At 41.7% G+C, this 17,677-nt stretch overlaps 2 protein-coding genes across 4 annotated transcripts; one reads left to right on the forward strand and one right to left on the reverse strand.

The window, feature by feature from the left end:
- Positions 1-12: 12 nt before the first annotated feature.
- Positions 13-9,505, reverse strand: LOC139928263 (uncharacterized). 3 transcript variants are annotated; one of them, XM_078284867.1, is made up of 13 exons: positions 9,335-9,505; positions 6,660-6,770; positions 6,220-6,363; positions 5,876-6,037; positions 5,443-5,553; positions 5,118-5,228; positions 4,434-4,529; positions 3,931-4,089; positions 3,018-3,200; positions 2,799-2,924; positions 2,395-2,434; positions 1,675-1,729; positions 13-930 (listed from the first exon to the last, which is right to left on the reverse strand). In XM_078284867.1, the coding sequence occupies exons 1-13, from the start codon at positions 9,338-9,340 to the stop codon at positions 180-182; spliced, it is 2,055 nt and encodes a 684-aa protein (XP_078140993.1). In that variant the 5' UTR covers positions 9,341-9,505; the 3' UTR covers positions 13-179. The 3 variants fall into 3 exon arrangements, with proteins under 3 accessions (XP_078140993.1, XP_078140995.1, XP_078140994.1); XM_078284869.1 differs by lacking the exon at positions 6,660-6,770 and having other exon boundaries at positions 9,335-9,504; XM_078284868.1 differs by lacking the exon at positions 4,434-4,529 and having other exon boundaries at positions 9,335-9,355.
- Positions 9,506-10,817: 1,312 nt separating this feature from the next.
- On the forward strand, positions 10,818-17,505 carry napsa (napsin A aspartic peptidase). The gene is made up of 9 exons (XM_078284870.1): positions 10,818-10,991; positions 11,429-11,591; positions 12,222-12,345; positions 12,892-13,010; positions 13,246-13,445; positions 14,123-14,245; positions 15,352-15,496; positions 15,842-15,940; positions 16,472-17,505. The coding sequence occupies exons 1-9, from the start codon at positions 10,924-10,926 to the stop codon at positions 16,631-16,633; spliced, it is 1,203 nt and encodes a 400-aa protein (XP_078140996.1). The 5' UTR covers positions 10,818-10,923; the 3' UTR covers positions 16,634-17,505.
- Positions 17,506-17,677: the final 172 nt, after the last annotated feature.

Raw genomic sequence — 17,677 nt, forward strand, 5'->3', positions numbered from 1 at the left:
AGTAATCAAACATTAAGTTTTCAAATTGTAAAAAGTTTATTACACAAATCTTTGGTAAACATGTAAGTATATACACATATAATAATATATAATATAATAGGCCTACAACATTGACTTCTTTCTTTCTCTCACTCTCTCTCTCTCACACACACACACACACACACACACACACACAGGTCTTAAAATCGACTGAACATTTCCCACTTATGATTCAATTGATCTAGCTCATCCTGGAGACTTTCAGCCAGCAGACGAACTCTGCTTGAAAACTTGTACTCATTCGACTTCTTCAGCCTCTGACCGTCTTTCTCTGAAAAGTACAGATCCATTTCCTTAGCGAAAGCCAGGAGCAGTCTCTCGGATGACATCCCACCCGCGGGCGCTCCGGATTTCCCCAGTGCGTTGTAGGTGTCGTCCCTGAACACGGACTGTGACAATTTGGCCATCCTCAGCGCCTCCGGCCGGGCTCCTGCCCTCTGTAACCGGGCGAGGTCGTGCCGCCTCAGCTCATCCATCCCGGACTGGATGAACGCCAGACAGCGCTCCACGTCGACGACGCTCACCCTGTAGTCCTGTACTATCTTCTCAACTGTCTTTCTATCCACGGTCTTCTTGTTGGCGATAGCCGCGTGTGCGCCCATGCCCCCGGCGGACGCCACCATGCCGGCGCCGACGGCCGTGGCGATCAGCGAGGCCCCCATGGTCACGGGGGCCAAGGCGATGCCCACCACGGCGGCCACCCCGCCCACGGCGCCCGTGGTGCCCCCGGCGATGCCCATGGTCTTGGTCTTCCTCTGCAGCTTGTCCAGGCCGTCGGAGATGGCGGTGAGCTCGGAGATGTGGCCCCGCAGCGCGTCGTTGCGTTTGATCAGGAGGAGGTTGAAGAGACGCAGGGCCTTCTCCACACGCACGGCTCTCTGGTTGAATTCTCTGCGTGGAGAAAAGTGACAGGACAGGTTGAGCAAAAGTCATTTTCTCTATATATTTCATTTTGCTGCTAAATTTGTTCTATATCAGCTTCCCAATAGTTTAGTAGGCCTACATTAACTTCCACGTTGTGGTGGCACCATGACATGTTATGTGATGAGTCTCCGACACAGCTGACTGGACTAGGGATGGGATGATACATCGAAATTTTATTCTTCTGTAGTAATCACAAGTGAGAAGCTTGACCATCACAATTTCACAAGCTCTCCATCCAAATTGTATTATTTGCACTTTGCAATGACATTTTTACATTGTTGTTTATATTCTAGCAAACCACTGCAATTGCTAGAAAGAGTTGTGGCATCATGGTTGCATTGATTCGTGAACCCCATATCGTGTATCGAATCATATCGTGATATGAGAATATCGTCCCATCACTACTGGAGACTAATTATTTTTTATGTATATTTAGTTGATGTCAGATTTAAGGTGTTATGCCAAAGGTCATGTTGTAAATATACATTGGTCGCCACTATAGATGTACCACATCATACATCTATCTTGCATCTACTCTGAAACACTATTCACTCTCAAATATACTAAAGTAGAAATGTATAGGCATATTGTAACTCAAAACCGATGCCACTGAAATGACAGATTGCCAGTTCTCTGTTAAGTGCATGCATCAACTACTACAACCACCTTTATGATGGTTCTTCTGTATGTTCACTGGGTGCCAGTTCTTACCTGGTTTCATCCTCTATCCTCAGGCCATACAGCGAAGGAGCCATGTTATCAGAGTCTGCAGGAACGCCAACAGAGAGATGGGTTAGATACTGTACAGAATCAGAATCAGAATCAGAATCAGCTTTATTGGCCAAGTATGTACACATACAAGGAATTTGACTCAGGGTGTACTTGCACAGAATAAATATACAGGCTGGTAATGTTCTTTCTCACTGAGCACACTGATTTTTTGTGTATTTTTGCAGTGTGCACTGTGTTTTTCCCATCAAATTTGGTCAGATGATTTGTGGTTTGTAGTAGTTAATAGAGGAAGTCTAAGAGACTAAAGATTGATGCTTCTCTCATTGTTTAGCTTGCTAACTTTTCAGTGTGTTTTCCTTTCCAATTTCATGGAGTTCCACAGTAAAAGAAGAGAAGAGAAGATGCACCTTCTGTTTTCACATGTAGTCATGGAAGGGGGATCATTTTCTTTGAAACCCCATTATTTGCTCCAGATTGCATGTTTGATTACTTTCCTCTATAAGCTACTACAACCCACAAACAGATCTGACCAAATTCAATGTGAAAAAACAGGAGACCAATACTTTTTTACAGCAGTGTATTTCAGTACAATGCCTCACACGGCACAAAACCACACAACACAACACAGTCCAACACAAAGCACAACACTGCACAAAACTCAAAGACATGGAATACTATAAAATACATGGTCATACTCACATCTCACTGTTTCCAGCCATCTCAGCAGGCTATTGATGTCCTGAAGAAAACAGAAACAGATTATTTTGTTGGTGAAAAGCTATTGAAGAGAGAAAGAATAGACTGTATTTAAAATGGTTTTGACTCAATACCACATTCTACTTTTTTTTAGCTGTGGGCTGGGTCTTAAAATTTGGTTTACAATTTGTCTCAAATAAAATGTGCAATAACTGACGTCCAGTGAGGGAGATGGGGAAAAAAAGCTCTCCAAACTTAATCATGACACTAAATCAAAACAAATGTGATGCTCATTTCATTTTGTTTGCAGGTATATTAGGTAGCACATATAGGGGGAAGTGGAATAAAGTGAAACCAATCAATACACTATAATCCAATCTCTTTGACAGGCTAAACTCAGGCTTTACCTCTGCATCATCTGTGGTAGACTGGTGTGGAGGGAAGCAGCCGTTCTGGTAGCTTAGTCCAACAGGAGGCCTGCCTGGTGTCTCATGTCTGCACCCAGATCTGTACACACTGTCTATTGGCCTGAACTGAAACGAGACAACATCAAAAACACATTTTAAATGAGATAATTGTATCAACTAGTCAACATGTTACGGCAGTATGTTTGCTGCCTCTCTTACCGTCCTGTCATTATTCTGTGGCAGAACCTCCAGATAGACTGGATCCTCTATCTCCATGTAGGACGGGTCTGTGTGGTAAACTGGCTTTGGATATGAGAGAGGTGGTCTCTTCGCTGAGGGCGGAGGTGGGGGGGTGAACGAGGGAGGGGGTGGGCGTTGCGGTCGCGCTGGTGCACTGAAGGGCTGTAATAGACGAAGAAAAGTCATTTGTTAGAGATGCAATAGTTATTTCTCAGAGGTTGCTGTAATCAAAATATCTAATGGTTTGGTGTCTTTGCATTAAAGTCGATGCAGATCAGAGAAACACAGTAAACTGATGCCATTCAGTGAGGTACATTCACTGAATGGATTTCATTGTATTTTGCATATTTTTGGTGTTTTGGACATATTCAGTCTTTCTTTTTGTGTCTTTCTTTCATTATAATGTACACCACTGCATTCATTTTGCCTTGTATAATTTAGTATATAGAATTTTGATATCACAGGGAAAGCCTACTGCACATAATTTAAAATACTTCAGAGCATTTGTTCATTGAGATTTGGCTAATCTAAATATTAGAAAATGACCATTACATACTCTGTTTTGATCAGAATTATTTTTTGTTTGGCAGCATGAATTGATAAAGACCATTTTATTTTGAAATGCAGCAATGACTAAAACTCAACAAGGAACAAATCCAATGTGCTGATGCTAGGATAAACCTTTTGCATGAGCCCCAAAGTAGGAGCATTGAATTTTGCATTAGGAGTTTTGCACTTTGAAACTCTGCTATTAAAAGTCTGAGTCAAAGCAAACGTAAAAAACTGTAACATCATAGGCATGTGAGTTTGAATGCAATGCCTTTTACAACTTCTCCTCTAATCCCTTAACATTATTATCATTTTGTGTGATGTAAGATGATGTTTTTTTCACCTTGCTGCTCAGCCCTTCATCAGGTGTATCATAATGAGACCGCGTGCTGGAGGAGCTGGAGGAGCTGGAGCTGGAAATAGAGGATCTTTGGGAACTTTGGGATCTTTGGGAAACAGGAGGGGCCCTTCTGTCTTCATACACCGCAAAGTACTGATTCCCCTGGAAAGTCAGGTATAGAGAAGTTGAATGACATGAGCAGAGGATACTAAAACATATTACAACAAAGTAAAATATTTGAAATATTGAATAAGTAAAAATAGTTTGCCATGGAAACACGTAGTAACCATGATAAGAGAGCGGAACACTCCTTTGTCTCTTTCTAGACAAAATCTGTGCTTCACCTTGACTGAAATGTGTTAAATGCAGAAGACAAAGGTGAGGTCTTAAGTATTTCCTTTTCCATGACACCAGCACGCACTGCGTCTTTTGTTGCTGTTTTGGCACCCGTCCATGCACGGCTCATTATCTACGGTAGTTCTCAGCTCACCTAGTGGCTTTCATACCTGTGGAGGCGAGGTTTCAAACCCCGAGGGCGAGCGGGTAAGGGTGTGTATCGGGGACGGTCCCGGGCGAGGGGGGCGGGGCGGAGGGTCGGAGGCCTGAAAAACATGATGGCTGCTCAGTGAGGCTGAACACAATTGAAACCTATTTGTAAAAATGTGTTTTTTAACATTTCTTTTTCCAGGGAAACTCACAACCTGACTGAGCAGCTTGGGCAAGCAGAATCATTGTCATCTTTTAAATCACTTTTTTTAAAACTTATTTTTACAGACCTCCTTTTATGTGATGTGATTATTTTTTAGTATTATGTTATTTTTATTATCTATTCTTATCTGTTCATCTTGTGCCATCTTCTTGTTTTTACTCGTTTTAAATGACTTTATGAGTATGATGTTTGATTTTATTTGAAAGGCATTTGTAAAAAAAAAAAAGTGCTTCAGTTACAGTGTAAGTTCATTATTATTAGTAGTAGTAGCTGTAGTAGCAATAGTAGTAGTAGTATTCATTCACTCATATTTGACATTCTTCCATACTACTAATATTCATAAACCTACAAGGACACAGATTGCTAACCCAAGCTCCAAACTAAACCCTAATCAAATCATAGGGGCTTCACAGAAAATAAATCAAATTATCAGTAAATCCACAGTGTGTTCACAATGCATGACTTCCAGCTCGTGACTTACCGTTACACCGGGGCTCCTGCCAACTCTCTCATGGACTGGACTGGACACTGGAGATTGTTGGATGGAGCGACGGGAGGGACTCCTAGATGCAGGACTCCCCTCAGTGGAGCCCTGTCAACACAAAGACAACAACAATACATGAAAGAAAAGTCCACATTTGATCAGGATTGCTACATGAAGTTTTCAGTTCCACTCAGACATGAATACACCTTCTGTCTCGGAGGAGTCTCAGATGTTTCATGATCTCAGGGAAATCTTTAAGTCTCAGGTCCTGTTGTACAAGGTGTATATGAAATATGAAAATATGAAATACAGCAGCCCTTACCTGAGGTTTTACTCCCATCACAGGAAGAGTTCTGTCATAATAGACGGAGGGTCGCTCAGGCCGGGGAGGAGGAGCAGGAGACGATATTCTCTCCCCACTGACAGCCACAGACTGGAGGACACATGAAAAAGAAGAGAGGATAGTTTCTCCAGGTACCACCACTATAGATTCATCTTGGTTAATTCAATCACAACACACAAAGTTGTGAAAAGTTGAAAACCTATGGAGGGTTTCATTTCAAAATGTTATAAATCCACTTTGGAGAAATTGTGCAACCTGAAAGGCTTAAGTCAATATTTCAAAAACACTGCTCTGTCCCTGAAAACATTACTGTGTTGTGAGCATAAATTGTAAAATGACTCATAACTTTATCAAATGGTGGATATCTCATGTTGGAATGAAACTCTGCATTTTGTTTTCAGTGATTGCGTACTTTCACAGCTGGCTCAGTATCTAAACTGAGATAGTCATGGCTTCCATTAGCTGCTGTTGTGGGTCTGCTGGAGGTCACACATTTGGTCTTTGGTGGACTGGGAGGAGGACGAACAGGACGAGGGGTTTTATAGTCTGCTGGGTAGCCGTTATGGTTGGACCGCTGATGAAAAAAATACATGAAAAAATTACTACAAAGTTTATCTAATTAATATCATTATCAAAGTTGCACAACCCTGTCAAATAAAAGGAAAAAAAGCTCAAATTGTTTTTAACACTGATTATGGAAAGTGCAACAGTTATAGCAACAATAAAATAAAATAGCAAAATAATTGCTTGACTGACCTCTGCATTGATTACATTGCTACTGTTCTCTGCAGGCTGGACTGTACTGGCAGCGTTACACAGGGTGTGTGGATGTGATTTTGTCCTGGGAAGAGGCGTAGGCTTCACTTCAGCCTCTGACTGGCTTCTACGCATGAGAACAGGCTGAAAAAGAAGCATAAATTAAGCAACATTTGTCATAATGCATGAGAACTGTTATAGTAACTGTATACCACCTTCCAAAAGACAATGACACCAACTGTACGGTACATTTAGTTCAGAAGTGCCGTGGTGAGCTATTTTTACTCCACTCTACCTCAAATTCCCCTAACGATTGACCAAGGAGATAACAGCTAAAATACCAGCAGAGATAAACCAGAAATCCTCCACCCATTTCTTCTTCTAGATCGTCACTTGTTAAGTCATGCAAGATGCAAGAATCCTAATCATCCAGTTTTTACCTTGGATGTGTCTGGGTCTTGGTAGGCGGGCTCTGGTGAGGGGGAAGTTAGTTCACAGGAGCCAGTGATGGTGGGCTTCACCAGATATTTTGTCCTGGGAGGTTTGGCTGGCTGTGGGGGCCAATGGTGACAGAAACTGACTTATTATCAGCATTTTATCAGGGCAAGAGCGACTTCTGGGCCAAGCCAGACAATCAGCTGTCAACTGTCAATCAATTGCCATAAGTGCCATGTATCGCTTTACCACCATTCCCATAATCCCAGTAATGTATCCTACAGGATGTGATATTTTTGCTATTTTGACAGATCCTTTTGTGTCATTCTCCTAATATGTTGTACTTTGCTTCTTTTGACACTGGTTAACTACGGAGATCTAACCTGTAACTTGCTGGTTAAAGCTTTGATCTACCCAGAGGGAGAGTCAGGTATTGGTGGTGGTATTTGTAACATCAACAAATCTCCTCAATAACAAGAAAACCCCATTGACAAATCAGTTTCTGTGATCCTTTCAACTCCAAACTACTGAATATGCACATACAGGGGCGTAGCTAGGAATTATGGACCTCGTGCACAAGAAGTCACTGTGGGGCCCCCCTCCACTTTTCTCTCATCCCCATACCAACATTACTCCATCTATGACAAAGATCTATGTCTATGTAATTAGAAAACGACGTGGTCAACTCCCGCTTCACCAGAATGTGTTTGGTGCCTGGTTCAAACAAAAAGTCTATCGGGAATAATTGGCACTACTTTTTTCTTACATGTCAGCATTACAGACGCTGAAGGAGGCTATAATACCGAAAAGTCCAGAGTGACATAATGCCGAAATAATAATGGAGAAGACGTAAGATGAGTGCTGTTTTTTTCCTGATAAATATCCATGTCTACCCATCCACAACTCAAACACACCTCCACACGTTCTTTTACCGATCAATCGTAATCTCCTTTTTAAAATCTAAGGAGAACAATTTTGTTTTCATCTGCACAGGATAAACCTAGCTAAATAGTTTGTCTCATATAACACAACAAGAAAGTTGCTGTATCATATTTTTGAGAAAGTTTTATTTGTTTGCAGTTTTGTAGATTCCAACCAAACCCTGCTTTAACACCATAGCAGTGTGAAATTAAAGTATAAAATATTTAAATTTATACACGATTGACCATTTTCAGAATCAGGTCCCCACATATACTGCAATAAATGCTAACCATGTCTTTCAGGGAAGTAAACACGTGCATGTCAACACTCCCTGAGCAAGATTGTTAATCATGTTTTTCTGATGAGTTGTTGACAGAGAAGTCAGATTCTTACTGTGACAAGCAATCAAAATGCCCAAATTTAAGCATTCATAGTTGCGTTATTAACAAAAACACACTTTACACAGTATGATGTCCTGGGAACTGTAATGCCCATCATAAAATGTAAGATTATACTTCATACTTTTATATAATAATCATCCGTTGACATCAGTATCACCCACATAAGCTATTTGAGACTTCCTGACAGGAACGATGCAGGAAACACACAATCAGCAGCAGTAAATCCCCCTGCAGTGTGATGAATATAACTTTTACAGATAATACTCAGCTCATCACAACTGGTTTCTGCCTGTCTCACTCATTTACATACAGTACAAACTTATAGGTACAGTAGATAGACAAGTGTTTGTGCAGTGCCATCACGACAACACATTTTAAGCATTTTCAGCATTTTAAGCATGCCATGTGCTACTGTGTTCACATGGTCATGTCACTGGTTTGGCCAGTTGCACGTCTCTCTTTGGACTCCTCCATTGTCTCTCAAATATTCTGATTGTGCAAGTCTGTACGTCACGGCTGCAAGTTTCACTGTTATGGCTCAGAGGAAAGCAATACCCTGAATAATCCTCTTCCTTTCATTTACTTCTCCTAGACGTCGATGAGTTTCATTTAAAACCAGCGTGAGATTTTGATTGTTTTCTCATACTCTGCTCCTGAGAAACACGCCTTGGATTGCCTCACTCTGGGACACCATGCTGTTTCTCACATATCTTCATATGCACTCGCTCTCTTCTAAGTCTCTAATGGGTCAGCAAGGAGAAACATCTCAGAAATCTATCAGCAAACTACAAGTGTAGCTATCAACAAATGAGATATCATGCTTTTCTTATTTGTCTCAAGCACTTCTAGATGTATATTCTCATGTGCATCTCTTTATTGCTCCTATGGGATTTAGGAGAAAGAATTCAGCTATCATTGATCCTAAATTAATACAAAATTGAGTCTCCAGAGACAAAGAAAATGTGATGTTAAGCAACAGATCTTTCCTGTGGAGGGCCAAACCTTACAAGACAAAGCTTACTTTGTGCAATTGCATACTGTACTGAGGTTCAGATTAAAAATAGGCCTACTATTGTTTATGTCATGATGACAAAGCAGTCATATTGATCTGTTCAATGAATTGTTGATGCATAGAAGTCACATCTGAGGTACCATGCTAACATTTTTCTGAATTTCTACAATTGACTGATGGACATAGGACACATTGGATAAAGCTGACACTATGTGAATATAGACAAAACCAGCAAACCCCTATCTAAGTCTTCTATTTTCAGTCATGCAGCCTTTAGGCCTATCTCCTTCTAAAATGTTTATTTGATTATTTATGTACAATGCAAAGAGCTGATTCTTGGCCTTACCGTCATGTTCCAGTCCAAAAGCTGTTGTTGTTATCAATCACTTTTCAGATTTCACTATTCCTGTTTTATTTTTGATTGTGTATCCACTAAGAAAAGCAGCTCAACTTCTCTCCCATGCGTTTACATGCTTGTGCTCCCTGTTAGAGCACAGATGCCAGATGGATGTGTGTCTCTGTCTCTCTCTCTGTGTGTGTCATCCACTCTTTAAGAGGACACACAGGTGTGGGATTTCCCAGCCGCTTCAAAAATGTGAGGGTGGATCCTTTTTTACCCCACAACTTACGTAGACAGGTGAGCAGGGAGGCAGACAGACACATTTGTGAATGTCCACACACGCCCACACACACATCATAACAAAAAAAACCATTAGCAAAAATGATTGAGAATATGCTATTTTATACAAATATGTTGCTCTTCAATAATTCCTTGGATGTATTCTTCCTCTATGTAAAGTGAAAGACATTAGATTGCAATTAGGCCCTGTTTTGCTTATATTTATTTGTCGTTAATACTATACGTCTTTTGACTATCAACAGAAACTATATTAAACTACATATTTAATATGTGATATATTTTTGAATTTCCAGGACTCTGTATATGTTAAATACAAAAAGAGCAAACCAGTAGCATTATGTTAAGTGTCAGCCTAGGGTCAGATTGATGATGATGGAGGATGTATGTCTTTTTTGTGTACGTCTTTCTGTATGTCAGAGTGTTTGTTTTGCTCTGTCTTGGGGATTTCATCTGCAGCCTGTTCAACAGGTCGAGCCTCCGTTTTGCAATCTTGACTAAGATGCAGTTCACGCTTCATCATCGGCCCCACTCTCAGGAAGAGACGCTTTTGTTGAATGGTGGTTTGTATGAGTCATGATGGATTCTTCCTTAATGTGGTTTTGATTTTAGATCTTCATACTGTCATATAATAGCCTGCTGAGTGCTTGAGAAACTCATTCCAGCTCATTGTTGTGTAATCTTTTGGTTTGCAATGTTATGTGCAGTGGGACATTGCATATTCATTCATCAGGCGTCCCAAATGCATGCAATTCTGCAATTACAATGCAAACTTTGAACATCTCTATAGGTCAAGGTGAACAATATAACAGCATCTGTAGGGTTACTGAAAAAGATTATAGTGAAAGCTAGCCTAAATGCCTAGGGTTTGTCAGAATTGACTCTCTGGGGAAAGGTGTTTAACAAACTAATATTTAAAGTTTGCTTTACATTGTATGAAACTCTTTATCAGCTCAGTTTCCAAACATTTGCTCAATGCTAGCATGTGTCCTATCACTCTGCAGTCATCCATTACAACTCGTGACCCCTCAGAGACCTGGTGCACTGGTTTATAATGTGAGGTGATGGTCACTCTCTTCGACCAATAAGAGCATCTTGCTCGTGTTTTTCCTCCAATCACGGAGCCCCACAGCGGAGAAAACCGAGTAAATGCGGAAATTGCCGAAGCGCATTCTCGGCTGTAATAGAGCTTTAGTGCGTCAGTTTGAAATAGTGGTCTGCGGTCTGCACGCCCATTACTAAGTAACAAGTGAACGAAAACGACAGTATATAATTATTGGCTGTACGAGGAGGAGAAAATGACACGACTGGAGATATTTTATATGATTGCGGCGCTGTTAGTAACACACAGTGCCGCTATCATAAGGTAAATATATTTTGTTTGACAGCTGATTCTGTGCACCTTAGAGTTAGCTAACATTACATTTCAGACAATATAGCAGTTTTGGTGGTATGGGCATTCCTTGTGGCGCTTTAATGTGTGTAATGTAGGTTTGTTTCTGTTTAAATTGTGTCCTTTCACTCTCTGGAAGATTCATAATTAGCCCCACGTGTTTCCACTTTATGTGCTGATATGTTCACCGCGAAATAACGGTTGCTACCGGTGTACTTTATATTCTGTTTAAACAGCCCGACGGTTTACACAGTTAGAAAGTTTGAATATGGAAAATGGATGCGAACATTGTGTACCAGGAAGCAGCGGCCAGCCTTGTTGCACACCGTTGCAGCGCGTGCTTGTGGCGCAAGACCGCTATCCTGTGCCTCTAGTCTTCTCCAGGCTTCATTCAGTATTTCCCCCCACAGAGTTCCCCTTCACAAGACGAGGAGTGTACGCCGCCTGATGAGCGACAATGGGATGACTCTGGAGCAGCTGCGGGCCTTTGCCAAGACCAGCGGCGCACCAGACACACCTCCCCCCACACCATCTCCAAAAGTGCCTGTCGAGAGACTGACCAACTTTATGGATGTAGGTATACCTGCTGATCATCAGGCATTGTCTGCTCACCCCTATGTCAGTTGAAACGCCATTGAAGTTTGTAGGAGCAGACGCAGAGCCAGTTAGCCCCTGTAGTCCCATCTCAAGTTAACAGGGCCGTCTGTTTACAGCTCCATAAAATGTCCATCAGATTTCTCCAAACAGCAGAAGTGTTTCGTAGCCAAATGATTGCACTGTGGGTCCAAAAGTCCAATATTTACCTCATTATCTCCTTAATTGTCCTCAGTGTCAATGCTTTGTGTTTGAACCAAGGAGGTTTGAACATGCCAACAGTCCCTACAGTAGGAAGCAGACTCTTCCAGCCAGAGTGCAATAGGGTGAGCAGCCAAAGCATTGTCAGAGAGGAAAATATAATAATGATAATGAGGTAAATATCGGACTTATGGACCAAAACGTTTGGCTACAAAACACTGTTTCGACTAATATGGGGGAGAGTTAGTAGTTGACTGTATTTTCATTTTGGGGTGAACTATTCTTTAAGTTTTATTGTTGGCTCACAGTCACAATATTTTAATACGATCAAATAATTCAGATGCAGTCTTGCTGGTGGCTTCGTAGTATAACTCATAATGGTTTCTGCTCATCAATCTGTCCACTCAGGCCCAGTACTACGGGATGATCAGCATCGGCACCCCTCCCCAGGACTTCACTGTGCTGTTTGACACCGGCTCCTCCAACCTCTGGGTCCCCTCTATCCACTGCTCCTTCCTGGACGTCGCCTGCTGTGAGTTTGCATTTTGGAGAACTGACTCATTCAACGTTTGTCTTTATGTGCGAGAGAGCTCCTTCCTGGAAGACACCCGCTGACATCACTGACTAAAACATCACACACGTCATTTCATGATTCCTATACTGTAATTGGAAGTAGTCTAGTAACACAGAAGTTTAAGGGACAAATACAAAGAGGAAGAAGGAGGGATAATTTTGTGTCACTGAAACTTTCATATACAATTTAAGGCCAATGTGTGCTTTTACTTCCTTGATTTTTTTATATTTTTTATTTATCCTATCTACCTCCTCCTCCTCGGCAATAATTCTATATTGTGTACAAGACAAAAGCCAAACCCTGGTTAAGTCATGTTTTTCTGTGTCACCAGAAGTAATTGCTGCCACACTGCAGTCACATGCCATGTAGTTTGTAGATATGGAAGACATTCAAGGAACCAATGCTTAACTGTATATATGTAGTGTATAGGCATTTTCAGGCATTGTCAATGTGCAGTTTAGCTTGCAGTTCAGCCCATGAAATCTACACATTTTCCCTGCTCAGGGCTTCACCATCGTTACAACTCTAAGAAGTCCAGCACCTATGTGCAGAATGGCACCAAGTTCTCCATCCAGTATGGCAGAGGCAGTCTGTCTGGCTTCATCAGTGGGGACACTGTCTCTGTGAGTTTGAGAAACACACACTCACTCTCACTCGCTCGCTCACATGGCCCTTTGTTCAGCTGCATTCCACTCTTATGGTGGGCAAATAGGCAGCATTTGGTAGCTACTTTATCACAGTGGGTAACACCATCCACCATCATGCCATTCCTACCATTTCTTTGTGCTTAACCTTTCATTGAAACGCTCATTGTCTATTCATCTTCGCCTTTCTCTCTTTCTCCCCCTCTGCGCGCAGGTGGCCGGTCTGCCGATCCCCGGCCAGCAGTTCGGCGAGGCGGTGAAGCAGCCCGGCATCACGTTTGCGGTGGCGCGCTTCGACGGCGTCTTGGGCATGGGCTACCCCGCCATATCTGTCGCCAACGTCACCCCGGTGTTTGACACGGCCATGGCTGCCAAGCTCCTGCCCCAGAACATCTTCTCTTTCTACATAAGCAGGTGGGTCAGCGGCAGACGGGAGACGGCAGGGTCGGCATCTGTAATCGGTCAAGAAAATGAGAAGGCTATGCACGACCTCTGAATAATATCCAGAACAGAAAATGTTTTGAATAATTGTGGTGTCTTTGGAATGTTTAAACTCCACACAAACACTTGGGGGTTTGTGTTATCGAACTTGGTCTTAGCTTCCTTGGTTATTTCACTGGTACACGGAACCACTGTCATCTGACTTTGAATGGTTATTAATAGCACCATTTACTATCGCTGCATTCTTCAGCCCAAGTGTTTTAAGTTGTCCTGTTGGGACTCGAAGTAACTTATGTAACATGTTGAACGATTTCTATCTTTTCCTCTTTTACATTACACATTTCAGTTGTTTCAATCGTTTTCTTTCTGTTGCCTAGAGGTTTTGAAAAGGTTCTGATGTTCTTTTAAAGGGTTGTTGTACAAACCACTGCATTAGCCAAAGGAAACCCTGAAACTCAGAAACTAAAATGTTCCGAGGACGATTATCTGCAATTGTTGACTTCCTCTTCGCGAGGTCTTTGATGCTGAACTTTGGTTTAACCGTTTTCTCAGCTGTAACATGAGTTGGCACTATTCTTGGTCAATTCAGTTTTCTTTTACACAGTGAATTATGCTTCTCTCCATCCGTCCTTCTCTCTCCCGTCTTTCAGAGACCCGACGGCAGCGGTAGGAGGAGAGCTGGTGTTGGGTGGGACCGACACCCAGTACTACACCGGAGACCTGCACTACGTCAATGTCACGCGCAAGGCCTACTGGCAGATTAAGATGAACGGGTGAGACAGAATCTTGTGCGGTTCCACTCTTATGAGGAAGTGGAACAGTGCAGTCTGGCTTAATGACGTTCTTTCAGTTCAGTTTTTTGTCATGTGAATTCTTATTTTTTGTATGGATGTGACAACTATATATTTTATTCCTGCTTATTTCCATAGGAAGTGGCTTATTAAATATGTATGTAGGTTCCAATTGAAATGAAGCTTTTAAATGCGCAAAAAGAGGAATTTTACATTTAAAATTATAGGATAAGCCTACTCTCAGTCGAGAAAACCTGAAGTAACAGCTCACAGTCAAAAAAACATATCGGGTCATGGTGCAGTCCCAATAGGATGCAATAGCACAAGACACTAAAATGGGGAAGCACAAGCAGGGTCAAAACCAGCACACCCTCAGGAAGGCTGTGTGAAATGACGGCTGTGTTTAGGCTGCCTCTAAATACATTTTACTCAAATTTTACTCACTTTAATCAACTTGAGCATAAATTTGTCCTTGTGTGCACTAGGCTACATTTTAAATGACCAAAGGTCAAGGTAAGTAAAACCAGCAAGGGAATTTATGCTGCCAATGGATTCACTTCATCACCGATCCCTGATGCATTTGTCCTATTGCCCAACCGTAGTATGAATCTAACCATGTGTTCACACTATGAGCAACACGATCAACAAATCTCTGAAAGTCCATTCATTTTCTGTGGAGCTGAGCTGAACGACCAGGCTTGGCTGATGTGTGGACAGTCAACAAGCTTGTTGGCTGAGAGAGGTTGTCCACAGACTTGCGATTTAGTTTCATGAACAATAGTTCAGTTTGGCAAGTGCGAAATGGAAGATAAAGTGTAGAAATAATGTTATTAAGCTCTTTCTCTTCATTTGTGATTAAGCAAATAAATACATGATTTTCCTGTTCAAAACTTTGTAGCTGCACCAGACCACTACATACAGTAGATGCACTACAAAGACTCATCAGCCAAGTTGCTTGCAGTATGAACTCAACATAAGCTGCATCTCTCTTGAGACATTAGCCACCTGCCTGCCACCTCGCCCTGTGATGGAAATTAACCGATGCCTCTTCTATCTCTCTCTCTCTCTCTCTCTCCCTTCCTCCTCAGAGTTGAGGTGGGCAACCAGCTGACTCTGTGCAAAGCCGGTTGCCAGGCGATTGTTGACACGGGAACGTCCCTCATCACTGGTCCCGTGGAGGAAATCCGAGCGCTGCACAAAGCCATCGGAGCTCTGCCGCTGCTCATGGGAGAGGTAGAGTCACACTGATGCACGCCGCAACTGTAGAGTAGCAAATCACTAGAGAGCTGCCAAAGCCACTTGAGAGTTGATTCTTGTTAAGGAGAAGATATGGAGGTGATTCAATCTGTCTATGTTGTAGATGTGACTTATGACAGATTTATGGTCATTGTAATGTTAAGTGTTTTGGATAAAAGCATCCTCTAAATGGCCTATGTTATGCCTATACTTACTCTAATATTGCACCATCTTCAACAGCTGCCCAACTACTGTTGTAGTAAATGTAATGCAGAATAACAATATACAGTTTGGTTTTGTCTTTGAGAGATAATTTCAGCTTTATTCTTTTCTCCCTCCTAGTACCTGATTGACTGCAAGAAGATTCCAACTCTCCCCGTCGTCTCCTTCAACATAGGAGGGAAGATGTTTAACCTGACCGGAGAGGACTATGTCATGAAGGTAAGATACACTTAGGGTCAAGAAAATAGAGCTTTCAGGCGGATGACATTCACTTTAATTTGCTCACTGCAGAGCATTAAAGGGAAAAATCCACGTTTGATTCTCACACACTGTTGGATATCATCAATTTGTGATGTTCAATGCATTATTTTGTGATGAAGTGTTGTAATTTACTTTTTGGTGTACCCACTTTCCCTCAACCTGCTTCAGTTAGTGATTTCCTACATTTCCCAGAATGCCTTTTGACAACCCCCAGACATGCCTGAACTTGTTGTATTCAATGTAGGTGGAGAGAGCACTAAAGCTGTTTTTTCAACAGTGTATAAAGTGTTATTTAGGGTGGATTTTTGCTTAAGGATTTTCGCATGTACAAATGAGGTTCCTTAGATCCCCCATTTTTCACTTAAACTATGAATTGTATGATTTATTATATCCTGATGTACACACCAAGTAGTTGATTTCCCTACTTGTTTTTGCTGAATCTGAAGCTTGGCTGTTAGATTTAACCCCACTCCTCCTCCTCTCCTGCAGGAGTCTCAGATGGGCGCATCAATCTGTCTGTCAGGCTTCATGGCCATGGATATACCTCCTCCCGCAGGCCCCCTGTGGATCCTGGGAGACGTGTTCATCGGGAGGTACTACACTGTGTTCGACAGGGACGCCGATCGCGTGGGGTTTGCCACTGCCAAGTAAAGACGGAAGCCTTGAGTTACTAAACATTTAATTCATACAAAGTTGCTTCCCTTCTCATGTGGCAATATGAGCTGAAAACAAAGCTAAATTCAACTTGCAGCCTTGCGTCATTGTATTTCCTGCAGTCAAAAAGCATTTCTTGAGGCACATTTTCTTTGGAGTGCTGTAAGGCCTAGTTGCTGCCTAACAGCATGTCTCAAAACCACACGTGATAATTGGGTGCGCACTCTTACATGGGTAATTGGTTTCCAATGTGGAAGCAGGGAAGGAAAGCTACTTGGATGCACATTCTCACACACTGAATAGAATATAGATACATTTCACCAAAGATCAAATTTTAAAGGGACAACTTCACTCAGTTCCTTGCTCTTGTCTGTTTAGCTGCTTTTTGATTTTGAGCTTTCACATTACAGTGGTAGTATTGAATCAAATCTATGCATTTTTTATGCATTTGTGCTATTTAATTTTAGGTTTTGAGTAATTTAGAAGTTTTTACTTTGCTTTTTTTTTTTTTTTTCCATTTTGATTGTGATATTTCCATTGCATTCCTGGCAACAGAACCACACTTCCAGTTTGTAACAATAACCAGATTTCAAAACATACTGTCACTACAGCTGCTTTTGGACACTGAAGTTATCTCAGGTTGATTTTTAGCTGCCACCAGCAGCTCTATAGCTCGCTCTGTTGGTGGGTTGGTTGGTTGGTTGGTCCACAAAAATTTCCCCACGCGTGTATGCATGCGTGTACGTGGTCGCAGCTATTGCGAATTCGCGCTTGTGTTTTAACATTCCAGCATGAATTTCATGAACTAGACTCTGATGGACAATGGAATAAAATTTAAGAGTACATTAAATAAACCTTTGATTGTCAAACGGTGTGGTGTTTTCTGAAGTCACTGAAGATTTTTTATTTTCTTACTTAATGATATTTCTTCTGTTTTGTAGCATGAATGAATCATACATTGTTCATTTGGATCTCTTAAACTGTTCCCTAATGACATCTATGTATTTTTCTTGGGTGTATTCATGAGAAATCGGAAGAGAT

The sequence above is a fragment of the Centroberyx gerrardi genome, chromosome 7 (genome assembly GCF_048128805.1).
Source record: "Centroberyx gerrardi isolate f3 chromosome 7, fCenGer3.hap1.cur.20231027, whole genome shotgun sequence".
Lineage (NCBI taxonomy): Eukaryota > Metazoa > Chordata > Actinopteri > Beryciformes > Berycidae > Centroberyx > Centroberyx gerrardi.

What these genes read in the sequence shown, in the direction of transcription:
- LOC139928263 (XM_078284867.1), bottom strand. An exon ending in ATACTGAGCCAGCTGTGAAA is followed by an intron (nt 5,554 to 5,875) that starts GTACGCAATCAC and finishes TGTGTCCTCCAG; the next exon opens with TCTGTGGCTGTCAGTGGGGA. An exon ending in TGATGGGAGTAAAACCTCAG is followed by an intron (nt 5,229 to 5,442) that starts GTAAGGGCTGCT and finishes TTGTGTTGACAG; the next exon opens with GGCTCCACTGAGGGGAGTCC.
- napsa (XM_078284870.1), top strand. Translation starts at nt 10,924, where the DNA reads ATGACACGACTGGAGATATTTTATATGATTGCGGCGCTGTTAGTAACA. An exon ending in TGCCGCTGCTCATGGGAGAG is followed by an intron (nt 15,497 to 15,841) that starts GTAGAGTCACAC and finishes TCTCCCTCCTAG; the next exon opens with TACCTGATTGACTGCAAGAA. An exon ending in GAGAGGACTATGTCATGAAG is followed by an intron (nt 15,941 to 16,471) that starts GTAAGATACACT and finishes CCTCTCCTGCAG; the next exon opens with GAGTCTCAGATGGGCGCATC.